Source organism: Notamacropus eugenii, chromosome 1, assembly GCF_028372415.1.
Source record: "Notamacropus eugenii isolate mMacEug1 chromosome 1, mMacEug1.pri_v2, whole genome shotgun sequence".
Lineage (NCBI taxonomy): Eukaryota > Metazoa > Chordata > Mammalia > Diprotodontia > Macropodidae > Notamacropus > Notamacropus eugenii.
The window spans coordinates 297673850-297692171 of record NC_092872.1 but is presented as its reverse complement, the minus strand read 5'-3'; the positions used below and the strand labels follow the sequence as shown (position 1 = coordinate 297692171).

At 37.1% G+C, this 18322-nt stretch overlaps 1 protein-coding gene across 2 annotated transcripts in view; it reads left to right on the top strand.

The window, feature by feature from the left end:
* FANCM (FA complementation group M) overlaps positions 1 to 18322 on the top strand; it is a 98358-nt gene that overhangs the window by 45696 nt on the left and 34340 nt on the right. For both annotated transcript variants that reach the window (XM_072629264.1, XM_072629265.1), the window contains exons 14-16: positions 5301 to 7071; positions 16668 to 16750; positions 16838 to 16906. In XM_072629264.1, the coding sequence (XP_072485365.1) occupies positions 5301 to 7071; positions 16668 to 16750; positions 16838 to 16906 (1923 nt within the window). The remainder of the gene's footprint in view (positions 1 to 5300; positions 7072 to 16667; positions 16751 to 16837; positions 16907 to 18322) is intronic.

The window sequence follows — 18322 nt, the reverse complement described above, 5'->3', positions numbered from 1 at the left end:
TAAAAAGACTGTCACAAAGAGGGCAGTGGAGAAGTATATGTTAAGTGTGAAGCAGGCTGCCATATATAACTAATCAGGAACTTCAAAGGAGAGCAAAAATATAAGATGTTATTAAGGAAATTTGTGCTAGGAAGAGAAGATGGAGTGGTCATGAGCCCAAGCTTGACAGACCACCAGAGTGTTCCATGGGCACTCGCATGATATCAGGAAACCACAAGGAAGGCCTCTAATACATTGAATCCTTCTTTCACAAGTAGAAATACTTTGAACTTTGATCAAAGTGAACACCAACAAAGGCCAGATTTATAGTTGAAGAGATGCCACTTCACACAGCAGTTTTCTCTGCTTACAATTTAGAATGACTGTAATAATTATTACATTTGCTACCATTAATAGCTTGAGGTATTAAGACTGTATTTCAGTTGTAATATTTTAATAAAACATTGAAAACATCTTTTGTTGTCCACTGAGATCCTGTAAAGTTACTTCCTTCAGTGCTACTAACACTACTTTGTAGTAATAATGTATACAATACAACATTCTAAATTCAGAGCAAACCTTAATCAAATGATTAAACTGGAAATATTGTGAGATTTTTCACAGAAATTATATGACATATAAAACCAGAAAGGCACTGGTTAAGATGAGAAAAGTTGTTAATTGTCTTTAAGGTTGTAAGGCCTGCAGTTTTTCCTTCATTCTTGGGTAACAAAGTGGTTATCAGAATAAGCATTCTACTTTTTTTGTTATAATATTAAACCCTAGAGGGAAAGAGACTTTAAAGTAGAATCTCTAGATTTAAGGTTGAAGGTCCTACCATTTAACAGCAGTATTGGTGATCTGTGGTAACTGGTGGAGTCTTTTTCCCTTTAAGTTTCTGTATATTCTCTCTCCTTCATGGCCTGGAGTAAAGTTTCTGTTCTTTTAACACACATCAGTGCTCTATAGTAATCAGGCAAGAAAAAAAAACTTTATAAAAATATATAAATATCTATTGTTTGATTATTTTGCCTTCTTTGTATGAGTAGGTTGGGTAAGGTAAGATTATAGTAATCAGTCTATCATTTGTGTTGTATCATAAGGAGAATAAAACAACTAAGTCTCCACTAGTCAGAAATAAATATTCACTTATTACCTAGTTATTTTCCAAAGATTCACTTATCCCCTCTTTGGTCACATGGTTAAATTAAAAAGGCATGATCAAATATAAGGGTAATTGTATTTCTCAGGCACTCATCTAGAGTCTCTGAATGGGTATTTTTAATGTTAGGAATGTTACAAATGGTATGATTGCTGTCCTTTGTTCTCGAAGAGGACCAAAATGACATCACCATGATAAAGTGAGGTTTCAGTGTGGCTGATCAGCTCAGAATGCTCTACCACAGATTGAGCACGGGTAGTCTGTGTGAGTACTCCAAGTATGCGCATCCTACCTTTGTGCTGTCTCAATTCTGTTTTGCTCATAGAGCATAGCACCTTTTCTGTTGTGGACCATGCTGAGTGGTCCTGTGCCAATATCTCCCATATCACACTGTCAAATCCAAAGTTCTTGAGAGAAACCTTAAGAGTATCCTTGTATCACTTCTTCTGACCACCATGTGATTGCCTGCCCTGTGTGAGTTCTCCATAAAATAGTCTTTCTGGCAAGCATACATTTTGCATTCAAACAACATGGCCTGCCTGTCGGAGTCGTGCTCTCTGAAGCATAGTTTGAGTTCTCAACAGTTCAACCCGAACAATGACTTCAGTGTCTGGTACCTTATCCTGCCAACATGATCCTCAGAATCCTCCTAAGACAGTTCAAATGGAAGCGATTCAGTTTCCTGGCATGGCACTGGTACACTCTGTGTTTCACAGGCATACTCAATGAGGTCAGCACAATGGCTCTGTAGACCTTCAGTTTGGTAGTCAGTCTAATACCTCTTCTCTCCTAAACTTTTCTTCGGAGCCTCCCAGACACTGAGCTAGCTCTGGCAATGCATTCATCAACCTCATTGCCAATGTGTACATCCCTGGAAAGTACACTACCAAGGTAAGTGAACTTATCTACAGCATACAAAACTTCTCCATTTGTTGTAAATGATGGTTTCTCATATGGATGGTGTGGTGGTGGCTGATGGAGCACCTGTGTTTTCTTGGTGTTAATTATTAGGCCAAAATTAGTGCAGGCAGCAGAGAACAGAGCTTGGTATTCAAATGGTATACAGTTAAAACAATGGTAGTTTGTTTTAAACCTTAAAAAAAAAAAATCAAGCTCATTTTTTTCTTGTGGGGAAAAGACAGCTCTGTGGAAGTGACACAAATTTTAAGGAATACAGTAGTGTAAGTATTGTATATTAGAGAAGTCAAGGCTCCCAAATAAAACCAAATTTCAGAAAAATAAATCTAAAATACTTTTCAACAGCCTAATAAAGGTAGAATACTTTATTTTCCCTAGTGTTCTTATGAGATCATGGATACATTCAGTTTTGTTGATCTTGTGTAATCTTGTAGCTCAGAGCAATATTCCCTAGAAAAGTGATTTCTCTGCTCCCAAGGCCTTATTTTTTTCCCCCTGAAGACATCTCCTTACCTTCAGAAGCAGCCAATGGAGAGGTTGGGTTGTTTAGAAGGCTGGTCACCTGTTATTTAGAGCACAGAGCTGGTGAACATTAGACACATAAAATGAATACCATTCTCTGATATTGCTTAGAGCTTTTAATTCGATGGTGGCTTATTCAGACATGGTCTTTGCAAACACATGTCAAAGAGTTTTGGTGTTCTTTATATTTTTGTACATCAGCCACATGGGAAAGGGGTATCTCAGAGCATCTAAAAGTCAGACTTTATGACTGCAGAAACAGAAACATCTTGTGTTTGCACTAATAAAGGGAAAAGAAGAGACAGTGGCTGAGGCAAGGACATGCATGTTAGGGGCACTTCAAACTTAAACAGCAGTTTAGTAAATCTTAATTTTATAGTAAGAATGCAATAAACATTGGTTATGTGGAATTTAATTATACTTTTATGTATTCATTAAAAACAAAAAGTGTTCTTTGTAATTTTCTTGTTCTTGAGGATCATCAAAAATTATTAAAATTTAAGCAGTTTAAAATCAATCAGTAGTTATTTAGTAATCACTCATTATATACCAGGGACAATAGTAGGTATTGGGTACAAAGGCAGAAGTGAAACATTGCTTGCCCTTTAGGAGCGTACAGTCTATCCAGCAGAGACAGCACATATACATATATAGACATATACAAAGTAGTACAGGATAATTTGAGGGGATGGTACTAGCAGATGACATTAGGATGGGCTTCATGAACTTGAGTTGAACCTTGAAGGAGACTAGGGATTCCCAGAGACAGAGATGATGGGATAGTACGTTTCAGGCCTGGGGAGAGAGCAAAGACAAGGAAATAGAAGATGCTGTGTTCCATATAAAGAATTGTCAGAAGGATGGTTTTGTTGGACTGTGGTATACATAAAGGAGGAAGTATTGTGTAATAAGGCTGGAAAGGTAGCACAGGTATAAGGCTGTGAAAGACATTAAACAAGATTTTATATTTGATTCTAGATGCAGTAGTCAGTCTCTTGGTTTATTAAGTAGAGGAATGACATGGCCAGACCTACATTTAAGGAAAATCATTTTGGCAACTGTGTAGAGAATGGATTGGTACAATGAAAGACTAGAAGCAAGGAGACAAATTTAAAGGTTCTTTCTATAGTCCAGGGAAGAGGTAATGAAGGCTTAAAGTAGGATGGTGGCTGTGTAAGGGTAGAAAAGAAGATGAATATGAGAGTTGGTATGTGGGTAGAAATAACAGGTTTGGGCAACCGATGGGCTATGTGGGGTGAATGAGAGTAATGAATCAAAGATGAATTTGAAATCGCAAATCTGAGTGTTAAGGAGGATGTTTGTGCTCTTGGCAGTAATTGGTTTGGGAAGACGGATGGGTTTAAGGGTGAGGGGGATGAACAGAGATAGAAAATTCTGTTTGAACATATTGATTTTTAGGTATCCATGAGATATTTAGTTGAAATATACCATGTTCAGTTTTTTTTTCATTTGTGTCTGACTCTTCATGATCCCATTTGGGGTTTTGTTTTCAAAGATACTTGAGTGGTTTGCCATCTCCTTCTTCAGCTCATTTTACAGGGGAGGAAACTCAGGCAAACAGTTAAGTGACTTGCCCAGGGTCGTACAGCTAGTAAGTGTATGAAATCATATTTGAACTCAGGAAGATGAATCTTCCTGACTTCAGACCTGGCAGTCTACTCACTGTACCACCTACAAGCCCTGAAATGTTCCATTGATAGTTGGTAAAGATACAGAACTAGAATTCAATAGAGAGAATAAGGCTGGAATATTACTTATGGGAATCTTCAGTATAGAGATGGTAAATTCATGGAAGTGGTTGTGGTTATTACTAAACAGAAAGTAATGAACAGTTACCTGGATGGAACTTTGGGATACAATCACAATTAGAGAGCAGGACATAGAATAGGATCAAGCAAAGAATACTAAGGAATTGTTAAAGGATAACCCTGAGACAGGAGAAGAACTAAGCTCAGAGAAGAAAGAATGTACAAGAGAAGTTGGTCAGCAGTGTTAACTGCTGCAGAGAGGTCAAGAAGGATAAGAATGGAGGGAAGACCGTTACATTTGGCAATTTGTTTGTTTTTTAATAATGTTTTATTTTTTTCCCTTAATTACATGTAATAAAAGTTTTTAACATTTTTTTTTATTTTTGAATTCCAAATCTCTCTCTCTCTCTCTCTCTCCCTCTCTCCCTCTTTCCCTCTCTCCCTCTCTCCCTCTCTCCCTCTCTCCCTCTCTTCCTCTCTTCCTCTCTTCCTCTCTTTCCTTCTACTGGTAAGATGGCAGGCAGTCCGATATAGGTAATATATGTGCAATCATGTAGAACATGTTTCCATGTTAGTCATTTTGTGGAAGAAAACTTGAACCAAAAATAAGTGAAGAAAGTGAAAAATGGTATGCTTTAGTCTACATTCAGACTCCATCAATTCTTTCTCTGGAGAGGGATAGCATTTTTTATCATAAATCCTTTGGGATTGTCTTGGATCTCATGCTGAGATTAGTTGAGACTTTCACAGCTGTTCATTCTACACTTATTCCAGAGTTGTTTGAAGGGGAATTTTGGAGAGATCAGGTGAGTTTCTGCCTTACTCTGCCATCTTTGAATTTGGTAATTTAGAAAAAAAAATCAAATGTTTAAAAACAATGAGAATTGTTCCTCATTTTTTAAAAGGTGTTACAAAACTGCTTCTTATGTCTTTCTGTCTTTTCTTAACAGGATGAATGCAGCTATGAATTGGAACTTAAACCCTACTTACAAATAGAAGATGTTAGTTCAACATCAAATGTTATCAGGAATAAACATTCTTCTTCTGCTTCTGCCAACACTACTACTCTACAAAAATTTTTAGTCAAAAGGAATATGAAACAAAATTATTCATCTTCATTAACAGATTTTGATGAAGAATGTGCCCAAGAATTTAAATCTGATAAAAACTTTTATTTAAAAACCAAAGTCCTTAAGGATATGGCAAAAGATCAGCTTAAGGCAAGCAGTAATGACAACATTAGCAATTCCTTAATAACTGAAGTACATTCTACTGTTAGTTGTAACTTTCAGGAAGCACCAACAGTTGATAAAATGTCATTGGATGTAGACAGTGTCTCAAACACAAGCAGTGCCCATGAACAGCTACATGAACTGTTAGTAGAGTGCCCATCTGTAGATAAATCTGAAAGTTCATTTGGCAGAAACCATGGAGAACCTGGTTATGATGATTTTACTGATGGAAAAAAAAATATTTCAACTAGCATGTTTTATCTTTCAGAAGAAGATCCTTACTTACTTAAAACAGCTGCTCAGTTGTGTGACAATTGTCTCTTACTGACCAAAGAAACACTTAACAATGTAGAAAGATTTTTATCTCAGTCTCCTCCTCCTCTAAATGCACTCTGTACTTTGAAAGATGAAATCCTAAGGACATCTTCATTTAAAAATTTGCAAGATGATATATCCAGTTATTCTGATATGATACTTGATGGACCAAGTTGTGATGAACATGAGAATGAAACACACATACATGTCAAAAATGACAAAGCAACTGTTGATCATGCTCAAGTAAATGGATCTCCTGAAAAGTATTTTGTTAAAAAAAAACACAATGGAGTTTATAAAACACTCATGAAAAAATTAAGTATTGAACAAGATCAGGAAAGAGAGTTTTCTGAAGATACCGATTCTGAATTTAATCAGATGAGCCCTCTTTATTTAAAAAATAAATCCAAATGTTTATCTTTATCAGATGGTGCTGTTACAAGTGAAATGGTACAAGTATCTCCATTCCACATTTCTGATGAGTGTTTGCTAGACTGTGATTCAGAAACCAAAATCCCATTAGTTACCAAGATTGGCACTTCTCTTGAAAATTTGGAAGGAGTAGGCAAGGAAAAGTGCCAAAACGATGATAGTATTTTTGACTGTTCTAAAGAGTTATTCTCTGTTAATTTTGATTTGGGATTTTGTAGTCCAGATTCTGATGAGGGAAAAACAGAGCTGGCAAAAGATGTAAACAAAAATGACCATCTAAAAGTGGATCTCTCTGGCAGTCATACCAGTACCACACAAGTAGCTACAAATTATGGCCCAAGTAAAGAATCTACCCCAAAGACTTATGATAAAAGTAATATCAGAAGAAGCATTTCTTCAACATCGATGCTACAAAATCAGTACCCATATTGTGTACTTTCTCCACTGCGAACAACAAAAGAAAAAGAATTTGAGTCTCCTGGTAATTGTTCAGCTTCTTCAGTGTCTTCACCAGTAGGAGAAAATGTTATGAGCACTCCACTCTGTAAACTAAATCCAGTGAATTCATTCTCTATGATGACACAAGAAATATTTGAGTTATCAACTACCAAGAAAAAAGTAAATCTAAGAGGCATTAAAAAAATCTTGAATTCTACTTTTGAGAAAGTAGGAATTACAATAGAAAAGACCAAAAGCAACGAACAGATTAACTTGTTTGAATCTTGCCATTATTCTGATAAAGGTAAGATAATAAGATTATACCTTTTAAGGAATGAGTACTATATTATAAATAAATCAAGAAAAACTTTGTAACTTTTAGAAATTTGTATGCCTAAGTTACGTATACTGTCCCTTAAGTACCTTTCATTTACTTTCTTTGCATATTTATAGCCTACCAGTAGACTCAGTTCCTTGTGGTAAGGAACCATTTTACTTTTACATTCCTGTCCCTAGCACCTAATATAGTGCCTTTCACATTGTAGAATCTTAATAAGAATTTATTGAAATTGAATTTAATTATAAATTTGGTGCTTCATCATATACTTGGTTCCTTGAAACAGTCGTATTTTCTAGAACCATATCAATCAATAGATAATTTATTTTGTGCCTAATATGTACAAAGAAAGCTTTATTCTGAATATTGATGGAAGTACAAAGAAATAGAGATCCCTGTTCTCAAGAAGTTCATCTGTACAACTAAATTAGGTTATCCACATGAAAATATGAATTATTGGTACAAAGTAGTAAATTATAAAGGTAGAATGAATGGTCAAAACAGTGACTTTAGAAATGTTAAGTGTGTCCTTGAAAGGATACAGGGATAAGCAGTGAGTCACTTAAGAAGATGCTTAACAAAGTCACAAAGGGGAAAGATTATGAAAATGAGAAGTGAGTTGAGGAACAGTGAACAAAGTAGTTTAATGGAGCTGCTGCGGAGGGTTTGTAACTGTACGCTTACATATGTATATAGATTAAGTATATAAGGGGATGGATTTGGGGGTTATTGTTTCAATGTATTTATAGTTTGAAATAGAACAAAAAATTTGACCATTGTTTGGTAATAAAAAGTTCAAGAGTAGAATTTTTAACCTCATTTGTAGACTGTTTTCTTATAGTATTCAAAGGGTGTGTGTCTGTGTGTCTGTGTGTCTGTGTGTGTGTCTCTGTGTGTGTTTATGCTGCTGTCTGTAATGGCAATGAAAAAAAACCCTGATATTTCCAATAAGAATCTAAGGCATAAGCTTTACATAACTTCTAGCAATATTTTTCTTTCATAGGTTTTAGTCTACCTTAATATGCTCTTTTTTTCCTCAAAATATAAGATAATTAAAATATACAGTAGAATCAGTAACAAGGAAGATTTCTTCCATCTATATAGGTATGCTGTTCTGGAGGTTACCACATCACCTGTGGAACAAGGGAGCACATGTAGGCAAATGCATAAAATCAAGGAGCGTGTGTTTTAGCTTATGCATATGTGTGTAGGAAACACAGAACAAGCATAGCCAGGGAAACTCACTCTTTCTTTATTCCTTCTCTCATCTCAAAGAATGGGAAAGAAAAGGATTGGTCCTAGTAATTCATAATTGATGTGGTCTCATTCCTTCCATTCTTCTCTTCAGCCAGTCTAGACTTCAGTCTCTGGTTCTGGTATTTTCTCTCCTGTTCTCTTCTTTATGATCTACCTGCCTTGGTTGAAGCTTGTTTTCCTTGTGAATATTTCCTCCTCAAGTCTTCTCTTCCTCTTCAAACTTCCTCTTCTCTCTCCCTGTTCTGGCCTCTTTTTCCTCTTGAATTTAATATAGGTCTCCACCAAATTCTTTGTGTCTCTGTGCATATGTGTGTGTGTGTGTGTGTGTGTGTGTGTGTGTGTGTGTGTATGTGTGTGTTCATGTTTATGTGTGTGTTTATTTTAACCTCCCTTTTTCTGGTTTGGATAAAAGTGAACTTCATGAAATTCTCACCTATCCTGTCTTCTATATTTGTCACCACTTAGGAGATATTTTAAGTTCCTTCTCTTCCTTATTTTCACCCCAGTGTATTTCTTTTCCCCTCCCTTTTCCTTCTTAAAACCAAAATAGAAAACAACCACATCCAGACCCAGTTTACCTCTTTATCTTTCTAGATTTCTCTTGTCCCCTATGTTTGTATCATAAATTTTAACTAGCTCTGATCTTTTCATCAAGGATGCTTGAAAGTAATCTTTATTGTTTAAGATTCCTTTTTTCTCCCCTTCAGAATTATACTCAGTTTTGGAGAGTACGTTATGTTTACTTGTAAGCCTTTCTCTTCTCCCTGATTTAGCAGAGTTCTCATAAATGTACTTTAGAGCCATATGGATAACTGGCTTATACTGCTTATAGTCCAGGCACCAGCTGTGGTTCTTGGAGACCTTGGATTCTGTGAAATAGGTGAAAATGATCTTGCCATTTTGCTGGTCTATTGCCTATCTGACTTCCCTGACCTCAGTCCTAAGCATGACCTGATATATATCTTATATGTTTAGGACTGAGGTCAGGGGAGTAGCATGGCGGCCTACAGTTGAATCTCAGCCTTGGATGGAGGCAATAGCATTCTTCACTTCGTTCTAATATTGTCTCAGTAAATTATTGAGATTTGTTGGCTTCAGTCTGTATTTGGGGAGCTTTCTACATAGGTAATATTTTCTATCTTCTGTTCTAAGCTATCTTTTTCTATTTTTTTTCCAATTTTCCATTTTTCTCTCTGAATCTCTAATGTACTTTCATAAGTTTTGTTTCATTTTTTTCTGTCCATTCTTGGAATTCCTTATTTCTGTGTTATCTGAGATTTTGCTTTTACTTGTGGAGTTCAGGGATTTACCTTGTGGGCTTCTCTTAACCCATGGTATTTTTACCTTTTATTAGGAGTTTTCTTCTGTTTATTCATGTCACCAGCCTCAGTTTCTAATTTGGAACTTTGTCTCAGATCAAGATTATGTTCCTTCCTTCACTCTTAGACAGAGTGGCTGAGGCTTAGTTCTGCTACCTACTCTGTTCTACAATATTTGCCTGGAACATGGAGCTGGTCCCCCCCCGCCTCAGTTCCTGGCTTCTACTTCTATCTTACAGCGTCCTGGTACAGGTGCTGGCCTTACTTAGTCTTTTCTCCTTCTCCTTGTGTAGTCACTAATAGGGAATTGACTTTTGTCTCCTGTGGTAGTCATATGCCCTAGCTGGATATTAGAAGCTTTGGGGCCACTCCAATACCCCAGGACACTTCTGTCTCCTTGGTTCCTTTGTGCGGCCATTAATCATGCAGGTTTCATGCTTCCTGAAGCACCTCTAATGTGGACTGTGCTCTTTTAACCTGGGCAGGCAACTTAATAGGAGCTATATTCCTTGCTGGCTTGGGGTTTCCTGGAGGGCCATGAGGCATGCATACACTTTCTATCTGCTCTGGTCACTTCTTGTTCACTGACCTACTAGGACATTTCTTTATTTTCTTCTTAGAGCCCTAGCTGGCTAGGGTTGAAATCCCACTGCCTTTAGGCCTCAGGTATAGAGATCATATTGCTGCAAGTTTTTTATTTTGCCCCTGACCAAAGTGCTTGTGGCATCTTCTTATGCCATTCTGGACTGAGTGGAGGAGCCTCCTGTTTTTCCCTTTTGTGTTATTTACTGATCACTGCTTCAGCTTGCATTTTTTCTTTGTTTCAAGGAGTTTCTTAGGCAACTTTGACTAAGCTATGACCTACCATTTTCTCCTTTAGTAGAAACACAACTAACTCTTAATGTAGCCATTTATCAATCGATGGGCACCCACCTTTTTTCTAGTCTCACTATACCATAAATAGTGCTGTTATGACTTTTGTAATATTTCTGACATTTTTTCCCCCCTTTTTTAGTTAATTTATTTTTAATTTTCAGCATTCACTTCCATAAGTTTTAAATTTTCTCCCCCTCCCTCCCCAAGGCAGCCTACAATCCAATATAGTCTCTACATGTATATTCCTGTTAGACATACTTTCACATTAGTCATGTTGTATAGAAGAATTATAATGAATGGGAGAAACCATGAAATAGAAAAAACAAAACAAAAAAGAAAATAATCTGCTTCGCTCTACATTCAGATTCCATAGTTCTTTCTCTGGATGTAGATGGCATTTTCCATCATGAGTCCTTTGAAATTGTTTTAGGTCCTTGCGTGGCTGAGAAGGGCTGAGTCTATCAAAATTGGTCATCACATTGTGGCTGTTACTGTATATAATATTCTCCTGATTCTGCTCCCTTCCCTCAGCATCGGTTCGTACAAATCTTTCCAGGTTTTTTGAAGTCCACCTGTTCATCATTTCTTATAGTACAATAGTATTCCATGACATTCATATACCACAGCGTGTTCAGCCATTCCCCAACTGATGGGCATCCCCTCAGTTTCCAATTCTTGGCCCCCACAAAGAGAGCTGCTATAAATATTTTTGTACATGTAGATCCTTTTCCCATTTTTATGATCTCTTTGGGAGCGATATTGCTGGGTCAAAGAGTATGCACATTTTTATAGTCCTATATTGCTGGGTCAAAGAGTATGCACATTTTTATAGTCCTTTGGGCATAGTTCCAAATTGTTCTCCAGAATGATTGGGTCAGCTCACAGCTCCACCAGCAATGAATTAGTGTTCCAACTCTCCGACATCTTCTCCAGCATTTATCATTTTCCTGTTTTGTTGTGTTAGCCAGTCTTATAGGTGTGCTGTGGTACCTCAGAGTTGTTTTGGTTTGCATCTCTCTAATCAATAGTGATTTAGAGCATTTTTTCATATGACTGTAGATAGCTCTAATTTCTTCCTTTGAAAACTGCCTGTTCATATCCTTTGATCATTTATCAATTGGGGGGAATCACTTGTATTCTTGTAAATTTGACCCAGTTCTCTCTCTCTCTCTCTCTCTCTCTCTCTCTCTCTCTCTCTCTCTCTCTCTCTCTCTCTATTTTTTTTTAAACTTATTTATTTGACATTCATTTTAACAAAATTTTGGGTTACAAATTTTCTCCCCTTTTGTCCCCTCCCCCCCCAGACACCAAGCATTCTAATTGCCCCTATGACCAATCTGCTCTCTCTTCTATCATCCCTCTCTGCCCTTGTCTCCATCTTCTCTTTTGTCCTGTAGGACCAGATAACTTTCTATACCCCTTTACCTGTATTTCTTATTTCCTAGTGGCAAGGACATTACTCGACAGTTGTTCCTAACACTTTGAGTTCCAACTTCTTTACCTCCCTCACTCCCCACCCCTTCCCTTTGGAAGGCAAGCAATTCAATATAGGCCAAATCTGTGTAGTTTTGCAAATGACTTCCATAATAGTTGTGTTGTATAAGACTGACTATATTTCCCTCCATCCTATCCTGTCCCCCATTACTTCTATTCTCTTTTGATCCTGTCCCTCCCCATGAGTGTTGACCTCAAATTGCTCCCTCCTCCCCATGCCCTCCCTTCCATCATCCCCCCCACCCTGCTTATCCCCTTATCCCCCACTTTCCTGTATTGTAAGATAGGTTTTCATACCAAAATGAGTGTGCATTTTATTCCTTCCTTTAGTGGGATGTGATGAGAGTAAACTTCATGATTTTCTCTCACCTCCCCTCTTTATCCCTCCACTAATAAGTCTTTTGCTTGCCTCTTTTATGAGAGATAATTTGCCCCATTCCATTTCTCCCTTTCTCCTCCCAATATATTTCTCTCTCACTGCTTGATTTCATTTTTTTGAGATATGATCCCATCCTCTTCAATTCACTCTGTCTCTATGTGTGTGTGTGTGTATGTGTGTGCATGTGTATGTGTGTAATCCCACCCAGTACCCAGATACTGAAAAGTTTCAAGAGTTACAAATATTGTCTTTCCATGTAGGAATGTAAACAGTTCAACTTTAGTAAGTCCTTTATGACTTCTCTTTGCTGTTCACCTTTTCATGCTTCTCTTCATTCTTGTGTTTGAAAGTCAGATTTTCTTTTCAGCTCTGGTCTTTTCATCAAGAATGCTTGAAAGTCCTCAATTTCATTGAAAGACCATTTTTTTCCCCTGAAGTACTATACTCAGTTTTTCTGGGTGGGTGATTCTTGGTTTTAGTCCTAGTTCCTTTGACTTCTGGAATATCTTATTCCATGCCCTTCAATCCCTTAATGTAGAGGCTGCTAGATCTTGTGTTATCCTGATTGTATTTCCATAATACTTGAATTGTTTCTTTCTAGCTGCTTGCAATATTTTCTCCTTGACCTGGGAACTCTGGAATTTGGCCACAATGTTCCTAGGAGTTTCTGTTTTTGGATCTCTTTCAGGTGGTGTTCTGTGGATTCCTTGAATATTTATTTTGCCCTCTGGTTCTAGAATCTCAGGGTAGTTTTCCTTGATAATTTCATGAAAGATGATGTCTAGGCTCTTTTTTTGATCATGGCTTTCAGGTAGTCCCACAACTTTCAAATTGTCTCTCCTGGATCTATTTTCTAGGTCAGTTGTTTTTCCAATGAGATATTTCACATCATCTTCCATTTTTTCATTCTTTTGGTTTTGTTTTGTGATTTCTTGGTTTCTCATAAAGTCATTAGCCTCCATCTGTTCCATTCTAATTTGGAAAGAACTATTTTCTTCAGTGAGCTTTTGAATCTCCCTTTCCATTTGGCTAATTCTGCTTTTGAAAGCATTCTTCTCCTCATTGGCTTTTTGAACCTCTTTTGCCAATTGAGTTAGCCTGTTTTTCAAGGTGTTATTTTCTTCAGCATTTTTTGGGGTCTCCTTTAGCAGGGTGCTGACCTGCTGTTCGTGCTTTGACTGCATATCTCTCATTTCTCTTCCCAGCTTTTCCTCCACCTCTCTAAGTTGATTTTCAAAATCCTTTTTGAGCTCTTTCATGGCCTGAGCACACAGAATATTTAGTCTGGATGTTTGGGATACAGAGGCCTGGACTTCTATGTCTTTGCCTGATGGTAAGCATTGTTCTTCCTCATCAGAAGGGAAGGGAGGAGATGCCTGTTCACCAAGAAAGTAACCTTCTATAGTCTTATTTCTTTTCCCTTTTCTGGGCATTTTCTCAGCCAGTGACTTGACCTCTGAATATTCTCCTCACACCCACCTCGCCTCCTGATCCTCCCAGCCAGAGCTTGGGGTCTGAGATTCAAATGCTGCTTCCCAGCCTCATGGCTTCCGCAGGGGCGGGGCTGCTATTCAGTGTGAGATTAAGTTCAGGTACTCAGGTCAGGGCAGGGCCGCCTCTCAGGCTCAGTTCCCTCAGGGGGTTTATGCAGAGACCTTCAACAGTGGATCCAGGCTCCTGCCTGCTTGGGGAGCCCTGGTCTGCCGCTGTGTCAGCTACTGCCTCCCGAGGGGGCCTGAGTTATGGGGGTACCCCACTCCCCTCTCGACCTGCCAAGAAGACCCTCTCACTGACCCCCGTCACCTGTGGGTGGAGGGACCCTGCGGCCACTGGAGATCCCGTCTGTGAAGCCCGCTCAGATCTGCTCCTCTCCATGCCGCGGCAGGGCTGGGCTGGGCTTCGTGTCCGCAGTGCGACGGACCTTTTGCGAGAGGTTTGCAGGTGCCTCTGGAACAGAAATCTCCTTTGCTCCACTGTGCTGTGGCCTCTACTACTCCAGAATTCGCCGTGAGTTCCTTTTTACCAATGTTCTATGGGTTGTGGGTTCGGAGCTATGTGTATATGCGTCTTTCTACTCCGCCATCTTGGCTCCGCCCCTCTATATATTTTTGAAAAGAGGCTTACTAGAGACACTAGTTATAAAAATTCTTTCCCACTTTTCTGTTTTCCTTCCTAAGCTTGGTTGCATTGGCTTTTTTTGTACAAAATCTTTTCAATTTAATGTAATCAATGTTCTGTATCTCTTGTTTGGTCATAAATTCTTCCAATCTCCATAAATCTGAAAGATAAACTATTCCTTGCTCTCCTGATTTGTTTATGGTATCAGCCTTTATATCTAAATAGTGTACTCATTTGGACCTTATTTTGGTGTATGGTGTCAGATGTTGGTTTATGCCCAGTTTCTGCCATATCATTTTCCAATTTTCCCAGCAGTTTTTCTCAAATTCCCTCCCCCTTCTTTTTTAAACCTCCTTTGTGTATATTCTCAGCAGTGATTTTTCATATGTAATTACATTTTTTTCCAAAAATTTTCCAAATTTTCCATCATTGCATACCTCTGTTACTAGAATGTTAATTTGCTTGTATTCCTGCAGTCCTTCTAGTTTTTTATGATCTTTGCCATTTTGTTACATGTGAGACAAAGCATCAGTTTTTAAAATTTTCATTTCTCTAATGCTTTGAAGCAGTCTTTCATGTTTGTTCAGTTTGCAAATGCTCTTTTGAAAGTTGTCATTCATATGCTTTGACTTCTTCTCTGTTGTTTCCTTATATATTATGTATTTCCTTATATATCTTGTCTATGTAAATACATATATGTATATTTTGCCAGATATTTGATGCAAAGATATTTTTTCCAGTTGACAGTTTCTCTTTTCATTCTAGCTGCATTGTTGTTTTTTTTTGTGTGTGCAAAAGCTTTTAAATTTTAAGAAGTTGAAAAGATTATTTTAGGTAATCAAAAATGATTTTCGTATGATTTTCATTCATTCCCTATCTCTGTTTCTTTTTTAGTTAGGAATTCTCCTCCATAGCTATAGAAGTTTCTTCCTTCCATTCCCCTCTAATTTGAAAAAAAAAAAATAATGTGCTCTTTTATATTTAGATTTCATATCCATTTGGAACTTCTTAGGGGATATGATGTAAATGCTGGTCTTAACCTATTTTTGGCCAAAATGTTTCCTGTTTTTACCAGCTTTTCTTGTCAGACAGAGTGCTTTAGTAAGCTGGCTTTTAAAACTCCTTTTGGTGGCAGGTTTGTATCTTTTATCTGATAATACTCAAGTGACTTGATATCTTTGTATCTAAATTCTATTTAATTGAAATTATTTTAGTTTTTCAGTAATTGGCTTCCATGCGTATATTTATTTTGGGTTCATTTATTTTTATATCACTATTATTAAATGCTTTAAGAAGGCCACTAGCATAAAAAAAATAAGAGTATTGAACTTAATGTCCTGTGAGAAGGTCTAGGCTCATCTTCTGACATTTACCAGCTGTATCACCTTGGGCAGGTCTCTTTGCCTTATTGACTCCTTGCTCTCCCACCCGATTCCTGATATGTACAATGGCAAAGAAATATTGGTGCTACCTATTCCTAAGATTTATGGGATCTGCTTTCCTCCTCTTTCTCATTCTGTATCTCCTCTACTTTTCTGTTTTCTTTTTAAGAATGCAGTGTGTGGTAGCTGGTCATGTCAGTGCATGCCTGTAGGTCTTGCTTCTGAAGAGGCTGAGATGGGTGGGGAATCACTTGAGAGAGAGTTTTAAGTTGTAATAAGGCCAACACCTATTGACTGAACACAAAGTGAGGCACCAATATGTTGAGCTCCTGGTATTGGGGGACCTTCAGATTGAGTAAGAAAGAGCTAATGGGTTCAGAAGTAGGTCAGAACTTCCATGACTATAAGCAGTGATGTTGGACCTATAAAAGTAGCTGCTGCACTTCTAACCTGGGTGATCAGAAGATCCAGTCTCCCCTACTCCTCCTCCCCCCCAATATAGTATATGGAAAGAACTCTAGATCTGGGTTTAAATTTCAGGTCTGCTTCCTTACTTCTTTGTGATCTTGGTGTAATATCTTAACATACTTTTATCTCTACAGTGAGAAGATTTTAATTAGGTTGTTTTAAGGGCTTTTTCTAGCTCTAAATTCTTTGCTGCTGTGTGTTTATTTCATAGATAAATAAGTATATATTTTCCCAGTGATTTTTACCATCTTAATATTTTTTTTTCTGCAGGAAATAGCATTGGAAGTGAAGATGATGTGGTTTTCCAAAGAAAGAGTAAAAAGGTGGAAAAAAATCATCTGAAATCCCCTGAAGTGAGTCGTTAGAAAGAGCAACAGTATAATCAATTGGAAAGTTCCATTTCTTTCTAAAGAATGTTGTTTTTTAATTTGTTTGTATAGGTTGGGAAGAGCAGTGATGACGAATCTCCTCATTGTGCTGTCAAGAAGTGTAGACGTGTACTAAGCACAGTAAGTTGCTGTTCAATGAAATTGACCAAATCTAGTTATAGTGACTACCAATTACTTTGAATTTCTTTTTGGATGTATCTCATTTGTCTTATTTTAAAATTATATGCATAATTAAAAAGTTGAGAGTAGAAAAAAATGCCTTTTTCCTGTTGCTTCCTCTTGCTCTTTCAAAGATTTACTACCTTAAAAGACATTTGCTTAGTAAAATATGTATATGATTGTAGAAATTTTTATTTTCTTCAAGGACTTTTGGACCTTGTTAGTAGTTTTGTTTGCATTTATTTAACTCTCATAGTCCCTGAAAAGGTTGGTCATGTAGTTAAAATCATGTGACTTTGTATACCACAGTTTAAAGTAGGCCTTTTTAAAATATTATACTCAATAAGATATGACTTCCCACTGACTAATTAGATTGTAAGTACTAAAGTGATTACCTCAGAGCCTGGTACATAGTAGGTGCTTAATAAATGCTTGGTTCCTTCCACTGATCCACTACTCTGTTTCTTAGCCAGTACCAAGTAGTTTTGATGATTGCTCCTTTATAATACAGTTTTAGATCTGCTATGGCTAGACCACCTTCCCTTGCATTTCTTTTCATTAGTTTCCTTGATATTCTGGACCTTTTGTTCTTCCAGATGAATTTTGTTATTATTTTTTTCTCTATAAAATAATTTTTTGGTAGTTTGATTGGTATGTTACTGAATAAATTAATTTAGGTAGAATTGTCATTTTTATTATATTAATTTGGCCTACTCATGAGCAACTGATATTTTTTCAGTTATTTAGATCTGACTTTATTGGTGTAAAAAGCGTTTAAGATTTTCTTTTAAAATGAAATGTTCCTGACCATTTCCGGTATCTTTTTAAGGAGTATTGTTTTAAAGAAAGAGATATTTGTTTTCATTTTATTAACACGCAGTCAGCAACTATTAAGTGCTTATTGTGTGCCAGGTGCTCTGCTAAGTGCTGGGGATAAAAAGAAAAGCAAAAGCCTGCTCACACTCTAATGGAAGAGATGACACAAATGTACAAACAGACTATAGAGGATGAAAAGTAAATGATTGAAAGAGGAAAAACTTTCCATAGAAGATGGGATTTTAACTGGAACTTGAAGGAGGGAAAGCATTTCTGGCAGGGGAGGAGAGCAGCCAATGAAAATGCTTAGAGGATAAATCAGAATAAATTCATTTACCTCAAAGTTTAAAGTCATTTAATATCTATTAAGATCAACATTAAGTCTCTAGTAATGTGCAGGCTGTTGTATTGAAAAATATTACCTTTTTCAAATAGTTATATTTGTTATTGGGAAAAGCAGAATAATTCCAAAAATGAATCAACATAGCACTTTTATTTCATCATAATCTGATCTCCTAATTGGAAACCTGAATAAAGTTGAAGTAGTAAAATAATATTTTT